Below are 18587 nucleotides of genomic sequence, written 5' to 3'. Positions count from 1 at the left end.
CTGTTATTTTATTAATTTATTCCAAAAAATATAGAAATAGGTACAAGTTATATTGGTATAATTTTTCTATTTTTATTTATTATTTATTTTTTTAAATATTTATTTATTTTGAGACAAAGAGGAAGAGAGAGTGTGAGCACGGACGAGGCAAGACAGAGGGAGAGAGAGAATACCAAGCAGGCTCCATACTCAGTAGAAGCCTGATGCAGGGCTCAAACTCATGATCATGAGATCACAATCTGAGCTGAAATCAAGAGCTGGACACTTAACCAAATGAGCCACCCAGGCGCCCCTGCTATGATTTTTTTTTTAAGTTTTAATTTTAAATGAATTTTATTTTATCAGGTTAACTTGAAAAAGAAAGAGAAAGAAATCTCTTTGGGGACCAAAGAGGTCAACAAAAAAAAGCCAGTTAGAAATGCCTTCATTAAAGATTTAACATCTTATTAGATCAAGTGATTACTTTTTTTTTTTTTTTATGTTTATTTTTGAGAGAGAGAAAGAGTGTGAGCGGGGAAGGGGCAAGAGACAGGGAGACACAGAATCTGAAGCAGGCTCCAGGTTCTGAGCTGTCAGCAGAGAGGCCGATGTGGGTGGGGCTCGAACTCCGGAAGCGTGAGATCATGGCCTGAGTTGAAGTGGAAGCTTAACCGAGGCCCAGGAGCCCCTCGATTACTCTTTAAACAAAAAAATAATACACAGAGAGTACAGGATGCTTTTGAAGGACTGGATGGATCCAGAGCTAAGAATTAAGCCATGATCTCTAGCTCCACCTATGATTTTCAGTTCACAACTGGTTCAGTCCCATCTTTTTTGTTCACCAAAAAGATCCAACATTAAAAGCCTCATTTTACATTGTTCCAATTTTTAATCCAATGTTTAAGTTATCTGGTCTCGTTAAGTGGTGATGTCAACCATACATACCATTTAAATAGCAATGTCTTGGCTACATCCATTTTTCCTTGTTTATACTCTGTTATTGCTAGAGCTGTCAAGATATGCGCTTTGTCCTGCTCTGATTCAACAACAGACAAGGCTCTCTCATAGGCTATTACACAGAGTTGGAAACAGAAACAAAACAATATAAACACAATTTTGATTGACAAATAGTGAAATTTCTCCCATTCTAATCTTACTTTTTAAAGGTCTAACTATAATTACATGTTATTGTTTCCTTATTTTCAAGTGGACAGAACAAACATTTATAATAATCTAACTTGGTTTATCTGGCCCAAGATGATACTGGGCATATCGTTAGGATTATTGTGGGACATTCCCCAACTTCTATCTTTACAGGGAAGTCTTTAAGAGATGTGAAGACTTGTAGCCAATGACATATCATGAAAATTCTCACATGCATACCAGTAACTCCATCAAGCTGTAGATACTTAAAATGAGCTGCACACACATAGATTGGGTCTTTATATACACATGAGAATGTACTCAATAAGCATTTCTGGAGAAAATAAAACACACTATTACTAACAACGGTTAAGGTCTTCATTTATCAGAAATTTACACTTAAGCAAAGACCTGCTTTCAGGTGGTAACGCGTATTTCTACCTTAAGTGATCTTTGGCTTCAGTTTCCTCATGTAAATAATAAAGATAAATACTCAGCTCATTACACTGCTATAAGGCCTATTCATCAAAATAATGTATTAAATAAGGAAACAGATAAAAAGTACCTAGTGTCATTCCTGGTTACTAGTCAGATTTAAATAAACATTGCAAGTCCTGTTCCCATTTCAATGTTCCATCTTTCTATATGTAAGTTTGTTGTAATTAAATTCCACTCAGCCCTAGAAAAGTAAGATGTGTCCTTTAGCATCAAGCAACATACTCACCTTTGCTGCTTTCCTTATATAGACCTTTCATAAATAAAGCCAATGCAAAACCTATGATGTCTTCTAACTCTTCAAGAGGTGTTGACTTAAAAGCCTGGATAGCTTTATCATATTCACCAATGGAACTAAGAAGCAAAACATAACTTACTTTTAATATTAAAATTTTTTTTGGTTTACATCATAAAAATACAGAGAGATACTAAGGTTCTTTTAATACCTTCATCTACCTCATCTATCACTGTTAAGGCTATAGAAAAGATAAAATAAAAGGTGTATTGTTTATTTCAAATAAGATGTACTGGGGTAATTTAACTTCAAAATTTGCTTCCTTTAAATTACATGTGAAAGTGATTAGTTTGGCTAAATTACAGAGTCTTTCTTATTAACGAACTTGAACTAAAATCCCAAGTTATAAAAATAATTTCAAGTTAACTTCTATACAGAACTCTTTAAGCTACATATGTGGGTTGAACATTACCCTATGAGTATTGTCTGAGCATCTTTGACAAGCTTAACTAAAGTCATAAAATACCTAGTCAAAATCAAACCTAGCCTTTGTGTAAAGTGTTTCCCTGCACATCCCTTTTTTTTTTTTTTTGGAAGTATAAAGATACACTAAATTCCACAGACAAAACTATAGATTACCTTTTCTGTATTATTTAATAGGAAGAAAAGTAAAACTTGTTACATATGATAAAAGTACAATACTTTTTAACAACAAAAAAATAATTGTTTTGCTTATTTAAAGATGAAGAGAAGCTGCCATCACCTGGAAATGATACACTGTGTCTTTGAGATTCTTATTTTTGGTATCCATCACTATAATCACAAGCTGTTTCTATTTTTAATGTGTTATTGGAAATCTTTTTACAAAATCCTTTTAATCTTGAGGAGTGTGTGTGGGAGCTAAAAATACAATCTTTGGTTCTAAAATTAGTTCTCATAAAGGTGAAAGATTTTAAAAAGCAAAAAAATTTAAGGTTTTTAAAAAAAAAAAAAAAAACCTCAAATTTTGGTAAATATTTTGATGAAGGAAAGAGGGCTACCTTAAATTGTTCATGGATATATACATATACTAATTTTAAAAAAAACACTATCTTCAAACATGTGATTACTTTTGTAGAGAAAAGAATAGAACTAGAAAGGGCACAAGGGGCTTCAACTTGTAAATTTTTCTTTGGGAAGAGAAAAAAAAAAAAAAACACCCTAAAGACAATGGACAATTTTAAGATCTGTTATATTTGAGCAGTGACTATTCATTAAATTATGTTCTATACTACTTACTGCATTTTGCATGTTTAATGTATTTCATAATAAAACAAATTAAAAAGATGATCTATTTTCAATAGGAGATAGAGATTTTCTTCTAAAATATTTACATTACATCAAAACTAAAGAGAACAGATACTTGTTCCATATAATTTCTTATAACCTATCTTCTGCTACAACAAAATCTTAGAAATAACAAAACTCTATCAACTCCTAAACAAAACAGTTTAAAAGAAATGGAAGGAAGAGCAGTCAGAACAATAGTATTTTCCCGTCTATGGATATTATTCAGTTACACAAATATAAAAGAAAATAACTGGCTACCTCAGATCTCTAGCATGTATCTCTTTAAAAGATGTAGGCACTAATCTCAAAATATCAAACCACAGTTCTGATCATTCAATTTGGGGGCAGTTTTCAGCTTGAGAAACACCTCTCTAACTGAAGCCAAAAACCTTCCCCCCCACTGCCCCATAACACTTCTGTTCTCCAGACCTAATTCTATTCTCTAAAATACCTAGGTTTTAATCATTTTTTAAAAATTCTTTTCCAGTCAAAAGTCTTTGAGAATCTGAAAAAGCTATACAGCTCTCTCTCCATCCCAAAATATACATACACAAAAAATTTTTTGCACAATTTTATTTTTTGAATGTTTATTTTTGAGAGAGAAAGAGTGAGAGCATGAGCAGAGGAGGGGCAGAGAGAGAGGGGGAGACACAGAATCTGAAGTAGGTTCCAGGTTCCGAGCTGTCAGCTCACAGCCCAACACAGGACTCGAACCTGTGAACCACGAGACCATGACCTGAGGAAGTTGGATGCTCAACCGACTGAGCCACCCAGGAGCCCCTTTGTAAAATTTTAAAAGGGCTTTTTTTTTTTCTTTTTTGAAGGAAGGAAAGAGGGCTGGCTACCTTAGATTGTTTATGGATACATACATATATTATTTAATACTAATTTATTTAATATTAATTAAAAATTAATGAAATATATTAATTTATTTAAGGTATTTAATACATACATTAATACATATATTAATGGATCTCTGAAGTCCATTCCCAGTGTAAATATATATATTATGCAAATGAGAATAAGTCCAATTTCTCTTCCAATTAACAAGGGTTCTACTATACAGACAGCAATGCCTCTCTCTGAAATGTTCTCTTGTATAGTCCACAACCATCAGTTCTAAATCTGCTTCTCACTAAAGCACAGTGCCATTAGGTACCGTTAGAGGAACAGGAAAGTATTAACAGAGCCCAGTATTGAGGAGATTATGTATCCAGCGGACATAATCATCAGCCCACTCATTTCTACATGTTCCATTACTCTGGATTCATCACTACCTCACTAGTCCCATAGCTTTCACCAGAAAAGTCTGACAGATTCACAGAATTAATGGGGAAAAAATATGCTTACCATAATAATCTGCCATAATTTCTTACTGTAACATTATAAGTATCTTGGTCTTCCACACTTTGTAACAATAACATTGCCCTGGAAAAAGAAAGGGGGGGGGGCAGGTATTTTAAATTAGCTCTGTGAAACAGCATTCTTTTACTCTTCTTCTTTAACTGAATCTACAGATTCTTGTTTTCTTCATTTCATTCACCTAATTCTTTAATGTCAGCTATAACAACTTTTTCATATATTAATAAGTTGGTACACCAAAAACACTTAATATGTAGATTTTAGACTATCAGGAAAGGAACTTGAATAAGGTGATCTCTTATTTAGTGAAATCATTCATCACACGTGAGTTTTAAATATTCCAAAAAAACTTAATCTAAATACAGGAAACAATGGTATCACTATTTTAAGTTTTGACATTAACTCAAGTATACAGCAAACAATCTTAAAAATATTTATAGGAGCGCCTGGGTGGCACAGTCGGTTAAGCGTCCGACTTCAGCCAGGTCACAATCTCACGGTCTGTGATTTCGAGCCCCGCGTCGGGCTCTGGGCTGATGGCTCAGAGCCTGGAGCCTGTTTCCGATTCTGTGTCTCCCTCTCTCTCTGCCCCTCGCCCGTTCATGCTCTGTCTCTCTCTGTCCCAAAAATAAATAAATGTTGAAAAAAAAAATTAAAAAAAAAAATATTTATATACTAGTGGTGTAAGTTAGGAAGCCAGGAAATTGAGTGCTTTCATGTGCACTTACCTTTTACATATAGAAAAATATTTAAGCAATAATTAGTTAAGAAAGAAAAGATTTATCAGGAGTCCCTAAAGGCTTAGAATATATACATCAACACGTGACATGTCTCATTTTTATCTTGTGTTCAGTCCCCTTTGGGAAAGCAGAAAAATGTCTTAACAACTAATAGGAGTTGGATATTTAGTAAGTTTTTTTGTTTTTTTTTTTAATTTTCTTTTCTGTTTAAAAAGGATGATCTAGGGAGAAACAGTCAAGTGATGTTACATGAAAAACAAATATTTGCCAAAGAAGTCTAAGGCAGTATTACACATTATTATACTATACTATACTATACTGGTTAGATTTATACCTAATTTGTGGTTTCAAGCCTCAAATACTTGTCTAAGGCAGAAAACAACAGCAGTGATTGGTCAAGGAAGACTGGTGCATACCCACATGACTGTGGAGTTGCTATTTTAACTTGAAGGCGTAACTAGTTGTTAGATTCACACTATTTGTGATTAGAGTATATACAATAAAATGGCAAGCACTCTGAAGTTAATCATCTTTGTTTAAAAATCCTGCTCACTGTTGTATTCTACCATATTTCTACAATTTGTTTATATTAAGCTTATCATGCCATTGAAAGACACAGAATTGTTGCTTTTCATGAACTTCCACATATACCTTTAAAAAAGAACTTCTTGGGGAGCCTGGGTGGCTCTGTCGGTTAAGCGTCCGACTTCGGCTCAGGTCATGATCTCACAGTTCGTGAGTTCCAGCCCCACATCAGGCTCTGTGCTGACAGCTCAGAGCCTGGAGCCTGTTTCGGATTCTGTGTCTCCCTCTCTCTCTCTCTGCCCCTCCCCTGCTCATGCTCTGTCTCTCTCTGTCTCTCAAAAATAAATAAATGTTAAAAAATAAAAATAAAAAAATAAAAAAGAACTTCTTGATTATATAGCCTCCAGTACCATCTAGTGATAACCCCTTTGAACTGCCAGGAGATCCATGAAAGAGCATGGCAAAGCGTTTGGGACACCTCAATGACTTTGTGTATGACAAAGTTTCTTCTAAGTACCTATTTTTTACTTTTCAGGCAATGATACATGCAGTTATGTCTTTTAACTTTTCAACTAGTATCCCCAACAGTGTCATTTTTTTATTCACCCATCAATTAATCTGCAGAGAATAAACCTGCAAGTCGATTTCATTGCCTACCACCCTCTTGGTTGGTCATTTCACTCGAGCACACGGTCCTTGTTTTCTCAACACGGCAAGTGCATTCCTGTTTCAGAGCACGTGCTCTTGCCGTTCCTCTGCCTGGAATGCTGTTGCCCTCTTGAATGGCTTATAGCCTCACTTCATGCAGGCCAAGCCTCAACTGCCTCTTTAGTAAGCCTATGCTTGTTAAACCTGTCTCAAATTCACTGCCTGCCTTAACACTCCCTGGCCCTCTACCCCATTTTGATTTTCTTTCTTAGCAATTACCATCACAGATGTCTATAAGCTTATGATATGTCTCCCCACCACCAGGTCAGAAGCTCCATGAAAATGGAGCCTGCATCTGTTTTATTTCACTGCTCAATTGCTAGTGTCAAGGACAATGTTTGGCACACAGCAATTCAAAAACTGTATCGAAAGAATAAAATACAGTAGATCTTAAAGCGATTCAGACAAATATAATGTTCTCGTTTCTTCTCTGAATGAACCTACACATTTTTAAAATAAAGAGAGAGATTTTTTTAAAACAGAATCTGGGAGACTTTTCAGTTTGATTTTTGTTTTTTCTCCTGTCTGTCTCTCTCGGATAGAGCAACAGAAACCAAAATATAGCTGAAAATTTAAAACTGAATTTTTAAAAATGTAATGATAGATAATTAGAGATCAGGAAAGGAATCAGAACATTTGTGTAGCACCTTCTTCATGAAATGAAAACAAATTTTAAAAAGCCAAGTGATAAGTACAGACGACTCTTAATTAAATGTAGAGTTTACCTTTGGTATGCATCTGCTGCTTCCTTTCTCAGTTGTAGATGTTCATTTAAGTAACCCAACATTGTGAAAGCTGGAGCATAATTCTGAATTCTTTCTGGAAATCCAAAAATATCTTTTCTTTACATGTGCATGTTGATCGTATTTGTAAAATGTGAGTCTTATTTTCAATGCCTTTAACACCAGATTACTTCCTGAGATCACAGCTATTAAGAATGGTCTCATTTTTATCTTGACTATAAAGTACTAATAATCATTTTATAACTGTTTTAAGTTATTGAATATTTTATAATTATTTATAGTTTCTCGTTATGCTTAAAGTCTAAACATTTTTATCCCCAAAGGTGTAATAATTTCAAATTGTAGCTTATATTAACACTAGTCATGAGATTCATAAGGAAATTCAGTTTTTTGGCTAATCACTTAATCTTTCCTGCAATTTTCTTGGTGGTTTGCTTCCAATTTCTATGTGTTTTTAAAAAATTCACTCAGTATTATACACTGGAAACACGGGATGACTTGGGCACTTTCAGTGCGGAACTTTGAAATTTTAATGTCAAAAAACATCATCTATCTACTAATGCACAAAGAAGAAACACATCTGATTTATTTAAAAGCAGTATTGAGAGGGGTGCCTGGGTGGCTCAGTTGATCAAGCGTTCGACTACGGCTCAGGTCATGATCTCGTGGTCTACAAGGTCAAGCCTTGGTAGGGCTCTGTGCTGACAGCTGACAGTCTGGAGCCTGCTTCAGGTTCTGTGCCTCCCTCTCTCTCTGCCCTTCCCCTGCTCATGCTCTGTCTCTCTGTCTCTGTCTCTCTCTCTCTCTCAAAAATAATTAAACATTAAAAAACTTAAAAGTAGTATTGGGAAACAAACCATCACTTAAAATCCCTTAAAATTGCTTAACAAAGTACAGTGTAACCACAATTTATATGATAGTTAGGCTCTAACGTCAAAGCATAAAGTGAAAATCACATAATCAACCTTATTCTTGAAAAATCCTAATGTCACAAAAGAGAGGAATACCAAAACTGAATCACACTAAAAAGAGATTCATGCCTTCCAAGTACACTCACCCTAAGGCAAATTGTCAGCCAGACAAATAGATACGACTCCACTCTAGGGTAAAAAACCCAGACTACGCATAACTGTCAGGGAATTATGTGTTCATTGTTCTAGGGATCCAAATTTTGTAGAAAGGTAAATATTTACCCCTGTGTAAATTCTTTATAAATGTTACCCATTCTTACAGAAATTTATCAATAAAACTTCTGATCCATACACTCTCACAGAGCCTCTAGATATTTATTGGAGTCATTCATTTTGAGAAATGGCATAAGATGTTAGTGCTCTGATGTGCTGATGTATATAAACTAACTGCCTTCTGCTCAAGTATCCCAGGCTCAATGCAGGAAGAGTATTACAATCCTCTCCATACCTATGATGAGAAATTTTCTCTTCTGCTTTTCAGTTTATCTGTTTCTTCCTAATACTAAACTGCCCATATGCCTGCTTAAACTTCTTTCTTCTTTATTAGAATTTCTCAAGGGATAAATAAAAGGCTAGCAAAACTAACATTTCTTGAGCATCCAGGGTACTTTGCATATCATTTTGTATAAATCATCCCATTTAAACTCTAAGCAATAGATGCTTTTATTCTTGTATTACAGATGAGAAAACTAAAATCCAATTCGGTAATATGACCAAGGTTTCATCATAGCTAAGAGGAGGAGCAGAGACTAAAAGCCACTGGTAGTTTTCCACCCCCCACCTCCCATGACCACAAGTGCATTCCTTAATTAATCCACATCACCTGTCTCACCCATTCACCCACCCACATTCCCTATGGTAACCATCAGTTTGTTCTGTATGGTTAAGAGTGTGTTTCTTGGTTTGTCACCTCTCTTATTTTTTAAACTTTGCTAGTTTGTTTTGTTTCTTAAATTCCACATATGAGTGAAATCATATGGTATTTTTGGACTTATTTGACTCTACTGACTTATTCTTTTTGGACTTACTTGACTCTTTTGTCTCTATTTGACTTGTTTCATTTAATTTGACTTATTACACTCTAGCTTCATCCATGTTGCTACAAATGGCAAGATTAAACTGGTAATAAAACTAGTAGTTTTAGTAAGGAAGAAAGGAAAGTTTTACAATAGATGGTTAATGAAACTTCACCATTCTGTCCTTTTCCTAAGGCTACATGTATTTTTCCAGTATTCTGAAGAAAAATCAGGTGTTAAAGTGGGAGATTAAACACACTAATTTTGGAATTTAAAGCATATTATCTCATTTAATTTTCACATCTCTACCATCTAGATATTATTAACTAACTCCACTTTCCAAGGTTAATAGAAGTTAAAAGAAGTAAAATCCTTGGCCTAAGACTGTAGAGAAATAAATGGCAGAGATAGAACAGCAACAACTCAGGACCATTACACTCCAAAATGCTTTCCACTACAACATGGAAATCAGTTTTATTGTGATCATTAGGTAGCAGCAATTTTCATCACTCTTCAAAAGGCCTTACACATTTTGAAAAGGAGACTGACCATTGGAGAAAAAAAAAAAAAAAGCAAATTCACGTCTTAAGGAACACTAATATTTTACTTGGAATTAACTAATTTTAAAAGTTCTTTCAACTGTTTCAACAATTTATTCAAATACTGAGTTATTCAAATATTGAATACCTTACCTATGTATTTACTCAAAACAACTTGTGCGGCTGGAATAGCATTCATCTGAACGATATTGTACCGGTACAGCTCAGTATCTCTGTTGCTTTTATCTTGCAATGTTGTACAGACCCAATAAGCATAACCTATTGCTCCCTCGGTCTTTAAAAATGACAAAGTTAACAAGTGAATATAAGATAATAAATATACCAATAAAAATTATAAAACAGCAAGTTTCAATACAGTAAATATCACATCTTAGTCTTAAGTCAACTGCAAAGTGTCTCTAATTAAAGAGTCACTGTGATACAACACAGCTCAGAGCATATTTAAATCACTTGCTTCAACCCTAAGTAGGAGAATCACATGTGATTAAATAAAGGGCAAAAAAACAGAGCCCCACCTAATGGGTTGATATCCTTCTCTAAGCACCATTTTTAGAGATTAAACCAATAATTACCAAAGGAGTTCTAAAACACATTTGTAAATAATCAAGAAATGCCAGCCTACTCCTTATCTCATGTTGATTTTTCTCTAGGGTCTCAGTTTCTATTCTAAATGACTACTGTATCTATTGAATCCCATGTCATTTCTTCCTGAGCTTATGAAAGATAACGCAAGATGAAAATGAGAAGTTCTTTAAAGATAATTTCTAAGATAGAATAAAGAATAGAGACAACTGCTGTTATCAACATCTGATACCACTCTATTCGTTTTCTTAATGAGAATAATACTTTATTCATGAATGAATCCTCAATAATGTTCAAATTCTTACATGCATACTAAGCTCTGTAGTGTGCCTGAAAAGATCCATGGTGTCATAACTTCCAACTGTCTCTGCGATAAGAGCCTATAAAAGGAAAAAAGAGGTTCTTAAAGTGAAATTATTTGGCAGAACCAAAGGTTTACTAGCTGTGCTTCAAAGCACAGTTAATTTCTTTTCCAATATTGGCTACTACATTCCCATGGCTCAGAGGACCAGAATAACTTGTCAAATTGGCCCTTAAACTGACAAATGCTTTCCGAATTCCCTCTGCAACCAGGCAGTGGTGCAATAATCCACATAAAATTCCTCAGAACACTGATAAAGCTGTGCTACCTTCTCCCTTCCCTTTCACCCTTGATCCATTCATACTGGTATTTGTCTGGACTGGGGTTCTTAATCACATGATCATCTTGGATTCACCTGGGTAAGCTTTTTAAAAAAGGGAGTCCTTACCTCTAGGTTTCTAGTTTCCACAGACCTGGAGTACAGTCTCAACATATTTATTTTTCAAAAGTGTGTCAGGGATTTAAATAATATACCTATGCCTTTAACTTTATAGACTATGAGATAAAAGTACTTTCAAGCTCCTATATCTTTTATTTAAAAATCAGGGGTTTTTTTAGTTATCATACATTACTAATATTATTAAAAAATTAATATAAAGTCTCACTTCTGTTGTTACCATTTTGATTAAATCTGCCAGTTAACTCTTGAAATAAATTATTTTTAGATAAAAAGAACTGAAGGGTGCCTGGGTGGCTTAGTAGGTTGAGCATCCGACTTCAGTTCAGGTCATGATCTCACAGTTTGTGGGTTCAAGCCTCATATCAGGGTTTGCACTTGCAGCATGGAGCCTGCTTCTTTTTTTTTTTTTATTTTTTATTTTTTTTCAACGTTTTTATTTATTTTTGGGACAGAGAGAGACAGAGCATGAAAGGGGGGAGGGGCAGAGAGAGAGGGAGACACAGAATCGGAAACAGGCTCCAGGCTCTGAGCCATCAGCCCAGAGCCTGACGCGGGGCTCGAACTAACGGACCGCGAGATCGTGACCTGGCTGAAGTCGGACGCTTAACCGACTGCGCCACCCAGGAGCCCCTGGAGCCTGCTTCTGATTGATTCTCTGTCTCCCTCTCTCTCCATCCCTTCTCCACTTGCATACACACACTCTCTCAAAAATAAACATTTAAAAAAAAGAATAAAATACTTGAAAAATTAAAAAAAAGAATACTAGGTGGCTCTGATTAGCATCCAAAATCTACTGGTCTAGAGCAGTGCTACTCAGAGTCAAGTCCCTGGAGCAGCATCAGCATCATCACTTGGAAGCAGTTAGAAATGCAAATTCTTGGGCCTCCTGCATCCAACTTACACAGAGATTAGTAGTAATGCCGTTAGCTCCCAGATGCTAACCACAATTCATAGAGAAAGGAGTTATTTTTCTAACTCTGCTTGCTTCACCAATTAACTAGAATTAGATCCAAGAGTCAAAGGTAGAATAAAAGATTCTAAACTCTGATGGCTGATTTTCTGATATGGGTGATGCTCCTGCTATTCTCTGAACCAAAACAATCAACTACTTACTAATTCATTACAATTTCTCAACTAGAAAGACCTTGAAGACCACTCAGTCCAATCTTTTTCAGGTAAAGAAAATGAAATCCAGCAGTGATATGTTAAAAATCAGTCAGTGACAGACTCACACTCATAACCAAGTTATCTCGATTCCTATCTGGCAGTACAAAACTCTGAGCTTTGGGGAAGCAGAGGAAGAATACTCATAAAAAAGCACCAAATCAAATATAAAGATTTTACAGAAAATGGGAAAACATAATCAAAATGATCTTTGTCGATGTTTATATTTTTGGTAAATGTGCTGTAAACAACAGAGTTCTAGGGTTTTTTAGCATAATAATGTCAGGCTGATGGAGCCCAAAGCCCCCCAAATCAAGGCTTAATCATTATAAGCTGTATGCCCTTGGGCACAATACTAAGGATCTCTAATCTTCAATTTCCCCATCTGTGAAAAGAGTTTAACAACCACCACCATCTCAAAGGATCAATGAAAGATTAACCAAAATAATTATATACAAAGAGACTAGCACAATTACTGGCACAAAGGAAGTCCTCGTATGTTACCTGTTATCCAACATTATCATTGCTATTTATATTAACAGGTTACTTGTATCATTTTATATTAACTGGTTGTTTATACCCTAGGATTATTAATAACTATATGTTATATATCTTACTTGTCCAATCCAGCACATTAAGTAAGATGGATCAAGGGACTGAGCCATTTTGAAAGCTTCATGAGCTTGCTAGGAAAAAAAAAGGCAAAAATCAACATGTCATGTCATTTTATTAATTTAGTATTAAATTGCTTATGTTTAAAAAGCATAAGAGAAGAAGATAAGTCAGACTTGTCAACATAAATACTTACAAGTCCAAAACTTCATTGTTTAAACACAATTAGCAACGCTTAAAACAGTGTTTTAACTACATAGTCCTAGAAAACTCCTGGGTACAACAGCTCTCTCTACAGGCTTAAGGGTTTCGGTCCCCAGTGAAAGGGCAATAGGGATGCACCTCATAGTCTGTAGAACTTTTAACCAATCACCCACGCGTTTGCTAGCCACGGGTTTGACAGAAGTATCTATTGCCCTCTCCTGAAGCTTAATTGGCCTGATAAGAACTAACGGCAAGGAGGTCCAAGAGACGTACCTGAAACTTGGCAAAAAAAGAATGGACAGCATAAATATGTGCTAAGCAGTGAGGAAACCTTAAAGATACCTCACTTGGACACATTGAATTGCATGTTTATTTTTCTACTACAAAAACTTATTATATGCTGCCTTATACTGTTTTCTCAAAAATCAATGTGTGACAGGAAACAGTCTTATTATTCTTATGAAAACAACAACTCCTGGACAGCAACTGAGTTGTACTATCATAAAATTACATTCAGAGTTTTTTAACTGAGATCTAGCTATGTTTAAGTTTTTAAAAATATTTTCACATATCTTAAGATCTAACTTAATATTCTCCTTCATTCTATTTACAGGCTTTTGAAGCAATCTTGGCAATGACTTACTTTATCCCTGAGAGTATTACTGAAACTATTTTAAAAGGATGATATTCAGTATAACGGCTGAAACACAAAATAGTACGGATGTTCTATTATCTATAGATTTATGGAAACTACTAAACATGACCTACAAGCATGCTTCCAATTACTTACTATATTTCTAATTCTCCAATATATAACTGTTCAAGTATGACAAATTACATTGTGGCATATAAAAGAATTAATATCCACTAAAGCCAAATCTAAATCACCCAACATAGGCTAAACTTAATCTGCTAGACATTACTAATCACCTCTTTTACTTCATCACCCCACCCCTAACACAGGCCACACAGGACTCTTCTTATACATGTACAGATAAAAAGAAAAACACCCCAATAAACCATAACAAAATTGTTCTAATCTTTAAATGAAAAACATTATTATAAATCCAAAATTTCTTCAGTGATATGAAAAGGAAAATAAATCTTACACGTTATTTATTATAACAAATGGAATGCCATCAATTATCCAGCATATAGGTGAGCATACTGAATAGGCAACAAAATTCAAAGTATTTCTCCACAAGAAGCTAAGCTATTACAAAGAAGTAATATTCATATATAAAAAATTCATATATAAAGCTATTACAAAGAGGTAACATTCATATATAAAGAATGTTCTTTAACATGACAAAACAGACAACACATTTACCTCAATGTTTTCATTTGCAAGGTATAAGACTCCCAAGTTGGTCCATGCAACAGGATTCTAAAAGATGTATATATAAAATTAGGTCCCTGTCTACATGGCAGCCTGAGAAAGTTATTAACATGAAATTTTGAAGTTCTTTTTCACAGACAGACACATAAAACACTCACAATTTGTTCTGATTGGATTGACTTGATGAAACAATGCTGAGCAAGGGCGTAGTTTCCAATACCTAAAAAATACAGAGTTTGATGAAACTGAACTTTATTACCTGAAACAGGCAATCTTCTAATAATATTGAAGTGTTATGCAATTCTTACCACTGTAACATGAAACCACGCCAAGAGCATTCCAGTATAAATGGTTTTTACTGTCGAGTCTCACTGCCTTTTTCAGACACTGAAAAAGTAAAATTAGATTAATTTTGGTATCTTGGAACATCAGTATTTATATCAAGATAAACGTGGTTTTATGTAAAAACATGATAGCATTTATCAAAAACATCAGAAAAGCATTTCTTTTTTTAAAAAGGTTATAAAAAATTTCTCAAAACCCCACCTGTAAAGATTTCTCCAACAACTCTTTAAGATCATTTGTGTTGTTGCCTGTTTCTGCTAGATGTTGTGCTTGACGGTAATAATTAATTCCGAGATCACACCATGTATTAGATGTGGACATCAGTTTTAATGCACGACCATAACACCTGTGGAAATATAAAAATAAATGTTGTGTTCTGTTAAAATGTCCTAATTCAAAGTAAATGTCATTAACTAGCAAACTTTGTAAATTACCTTCCTCCAAGATGGAGGAGCTCATTCTTCTTTAATACTTGTTTTCCTTCTTTCTGACCTAGGAGGACTCCTAAAACATTAACATTTACTTTAGATGGTGAGACAGCGTACAGACTGGTACAAGCATCCCCAACTAGCTTCCAAAGGCAAGACACATCAGCTCGATGCTGCAGAGCCCTAAAAAAATAAACAGTGTTTATTTTATTTTTATACTTACAAGTTATTTCCAAAAACTAGGAAGTTTATCTGTCTCATTATAATCTTGATTAAGAATTGCTTCCTTGGTTAAATGCAGTGAATGCTTTACTAAATTCTTTCCAAATAAGTTACATGTTATCACTCCCTTATTAGGAAGAAGAAAGGAAGGCAGGAAGGGGAAAGAAGTGATTATTTCGAATGCCAGAAATTTTGCAAACACCTCTTTGGTACTCTTCTTCATTTTTATTAGAAGTAGCAGAGGGGCACCTGGGTGGCGCAGTCGGTTAAGCGTCCGACTTCAGCCAGGTCACGATCTCACGGTCTGTGAGTTCGAGCCCCGCGTCGGGCTCTGGGCCGATGGCTCAGAGCCTGGAGCCTGTTTCCGATTCTGTGTCTCCCTCTCTCTCTGCCCCTCCCCCATTCATGCTCTGTCTCTCTCTGTCCCAAAAATAAATAAACGTTGAAAAAAAAAATTTAAAAAAAAAGTAGCAGAAATCACATAAATAAACCAATACATTTTCCAGGACCAATTCACCTTTAACTGAATTTTTTTGAACTGTGCTGTCTGTGTTTGTCTTTTAAACAGTAACCAAAGTAGTAAAGTTGGTAGCTCTCTCTCAGTTAATTATTGTAAACTCACGTTTTTGCTTGTTGGTCTTTGGTCAAATAAAAATGACTAGTAAATGTGTGCTATATTAAATATATTTGGTGGTCCAAAGGATTTTTACTAAGACCAAGATTACCAAAAAGCTAAATATGAAAATGTGAAAACTCATGATTTATTGAAGAAATATGACTGAATGCACAAGCCTAAAAGAGTAAATAAAAATATTAATTATGGTGATAAAGGTCACCTCTTCTTAAAATGAGAAAAATCTCACTATTTCTCTTCATTTTTCTCTTCTCAAGATCTTATAAATAAAACATGACAATTTCACTTAAGCCAAGTCTCAATAATCAGCCATCACAAACAGCTATGTTACTGGCAGATGGACAAGCAGATGGAACATTTCTCATAGCCTTTTCTACTAAAAGAGTCCAGCCAAAAATCATTTTCCAGTATCTTTCTGAGAGATAAGATTAATTATTGCAGTCATCACTGAGAGCCCACTGTGAGAATCAGGAGGAAGGACAACACTATTTGTAGTTCCTCTGCTTAAATATCTTAGCATAACTTCTAAAAATGACAGCATGAGAGGATAATGCTAAGCGAAATAAGTCAGTTGGAGAAAGGCAAATACCATACGATCTCACTCATATGTGAAATTTAAGAAACAAAACAAACGAGCAAAGGAAAAATAAAAGAAAAAAAGAGACACAAACCAAGAAACAAGAAACAGACTCTTAACTGTACAGAACACACAATGGTTACCAGAGGGGAGGAGGGTGGGAGATGAGGGGGAAAAGAGAATGGGAGATGGGAGTTAAACAGTACACTTGTTGTGATGAAAAGAGTAAAATAAAATAAAATAAAAGTGAATAAAATCTACAACATGAAGAAGAAAATAGAAGGAGAAAAGGGAAACAGAGGCCATTTTAATAGCCTAAACTCTTTCAATAAAAAAATAAAGTATCTGTAAGGTGAAATAACTTCTATCACCTTTACACAAGAATTGTGGTAGTACGAACTTTTACATCCAGAAGTAAATATAAATTTGGGGATTATCACTTTAAGAGTTTTATATATCTCCATATTATTGGCTGTGAATGCTACAAGCTATGGGCTACCCAGAACAAAATTTCCCATTCTCAGAAAGGCAGTTTTTGTATCTCAAGTATCATCGAAGGTTCACAATTACTCTTAAATACTAGTTCAAACAAAGCATGCCCTGTTCACAATACCCTTTCCTCTTTGGAAAGATGTATATAATGTGAGACTTGAAAAGCAGCAATAAAAACCTGTGGGAGAAAAAAAGGCTAAGGTTTTCTTTTCATATTTGGTTCATATTCTGGAGCAACTAAATCAACAGGAAACAGAAGACAAGTCAGAAAAGAAAGGAAGGGAAGCACAAGAAAGGTGTTTAAGAAAAAAAATTTCAAACGTATGTGCAACATGTGGACTTCTTAAAATCATCTACCACAAATAGCACTTCTACTTAGCTGGCGAATTTACAATTCGATAAAAATACCAGCTTTACTCAAATTTTTCTGATTCCCTTAATATTATACATCACTTTTTTTTACTACACAGATTCTCTCCAGGAGCAGATTGCTCGTTTCCCCTCACCTTCAACCCTACCAATATACCTAGAAGCGGCCCCTACCATTGAATATAAATCATACTGTTCACCTCAAGTCCTAGTTCCCAATCAGTTCAATTGGAGGTACTGGCATTTCTAGGTCTCCTGCAAGGGAACACTGATGCACAGTATTCAAGCTGCTGCTCCTCTAGCAGAATGCTTCTTTCTTCCCACCCTTCCTTATGCAGCCAGCAGGTCAACAAGAGCAAGAAACTGTATCTGTTCCCCAGTGCCACGTTAATACAATATGTGTGCTATAGAATTCATTGGCTACTCCGTTACTCTTTATGTTTAATATTCTGAGTACTGATTGCTGTATCTCACAGAAAAAATACAGAAAGATTTTCTAAATTTGGCTTTAAGATAATGCTAAGAAAATAAACACAATGAATAATAAGAATAACACTAACCAAGTAAAATATTCCAGCGCTTTTTCTATGTGGTCCACAGCTTTCCCATCAAGATAATCCACTAGAGCTGCTTTTGCCATCATAAGATGGCATTCGCCCAAACCTAAAACCAGTTAGTTTATAGTTATTAAAACACATACAGAAACACTTAGAATAAACTTTAAAAAATGTAGCGGTGTTATTTTAAAGCCACTTTTCAGAAAACAAAACTTAACGGTATTTTGTAAAAATTATCTTTAAGTATGGTCTCGCATACACTTAGTACTGTTGCAGTAACATGTGCTAGAAGTGATAAAAATCTATAGAAAGAATTTCCTTGACTTTGGGCAGATTACTTAACTCTTAAAACCTCAGCCTTGAAAATGGTGATATTACCTAAATGCTATTCTCCATCATATTAATATTTATTAACTGTTGTGAAGCAAGATTTCATCTTTTTATATTCAAAACTAGATTGCAAACTACACAGTAAAAATGTAATAAATGAAACAG

The 18587-nt window shown here is 34.8% G+C and overlaps 1 protein-coding gene across 4 annotated transcripts in view; it reads right to left on the bottom strand.

The window, feature by feature from the left end:
• The window catches only part of SKIC3 (SKI3 subunit of superkiller complex), an 87732-nt gene that overhangs the window by 33389 nt on the left and 35756 nt on the right, over positions 1 to 18587 (bottom strand). For all 4 annotated transcript variants that reach the window (XM_040448250.1, XM_040448276.1, XM_040448266.1 and 1 more), the window contains 13 exons: positions 18096 to 18198; positions 15248 to 15424; positions 15015 to 15159; positions 14777 to 14855; positions 14627 to 14688; positions 14460 to 14516; positions 12931 to 12999; positions 10694 to 10768; positions 9939 to 10080; positions 7242 to 7335; positions 4532 to 4609; positions 1847 to 1971; positions 925 to 1048 (listed from right to left, as the gene is read on the bottom strand). In XM_040448250.1, coding sequence (XP_040304184.1) covers positions 925 to 1048; positions 1847 to 1971; positions 4532 to 4609; positions 7242 to 7335; positions 9939 to 10080; positions 10694 to 10768; positions 12931 to 12999; positions 14460 to 14516; positions 14627 to 14688; positions 14777 to 14855; positions 15015 to 15159; positions 15248 to 15424; positions 18096 to 18198 — 1330 coding nt within the window. The remainder of the gene's footprint in view (positions 1 to 924; positions 1049 to 1846; positions 1972 to 4531; positions 4610 to 7241; positions 7336 to 9938; positions 10081 to 10693; positions 10769 to 12930; positions 13000 to 14459; positions 14517 to 14626; positions 14689 to 14776; positions 14856 to 15014; positions 15160 to 15247; positions 15425 to 18095; positions 18199 to 18587) is intronic.

Source organism: Herpailurus yagouaroundi, unplaced genomic scaffold (genome assembly GCF_014898765.1).
Source record: "Herpailurus yagouaroundi ecotype Mexico unplaced genomic scaffold, PumYag 29, whole genome shotgun sequence".
NCBI lineage: Eukaryota > Metazoa > Chordata > Mammalia > Carnivora > Felidae > Herpailurus > Herpailurus yagouaroundi.
The sequence above is the reverse complement of the archived record's forward strand: the minus strand, read 5'-3'. Positions and strand labels throughout refer to the sequence as shown.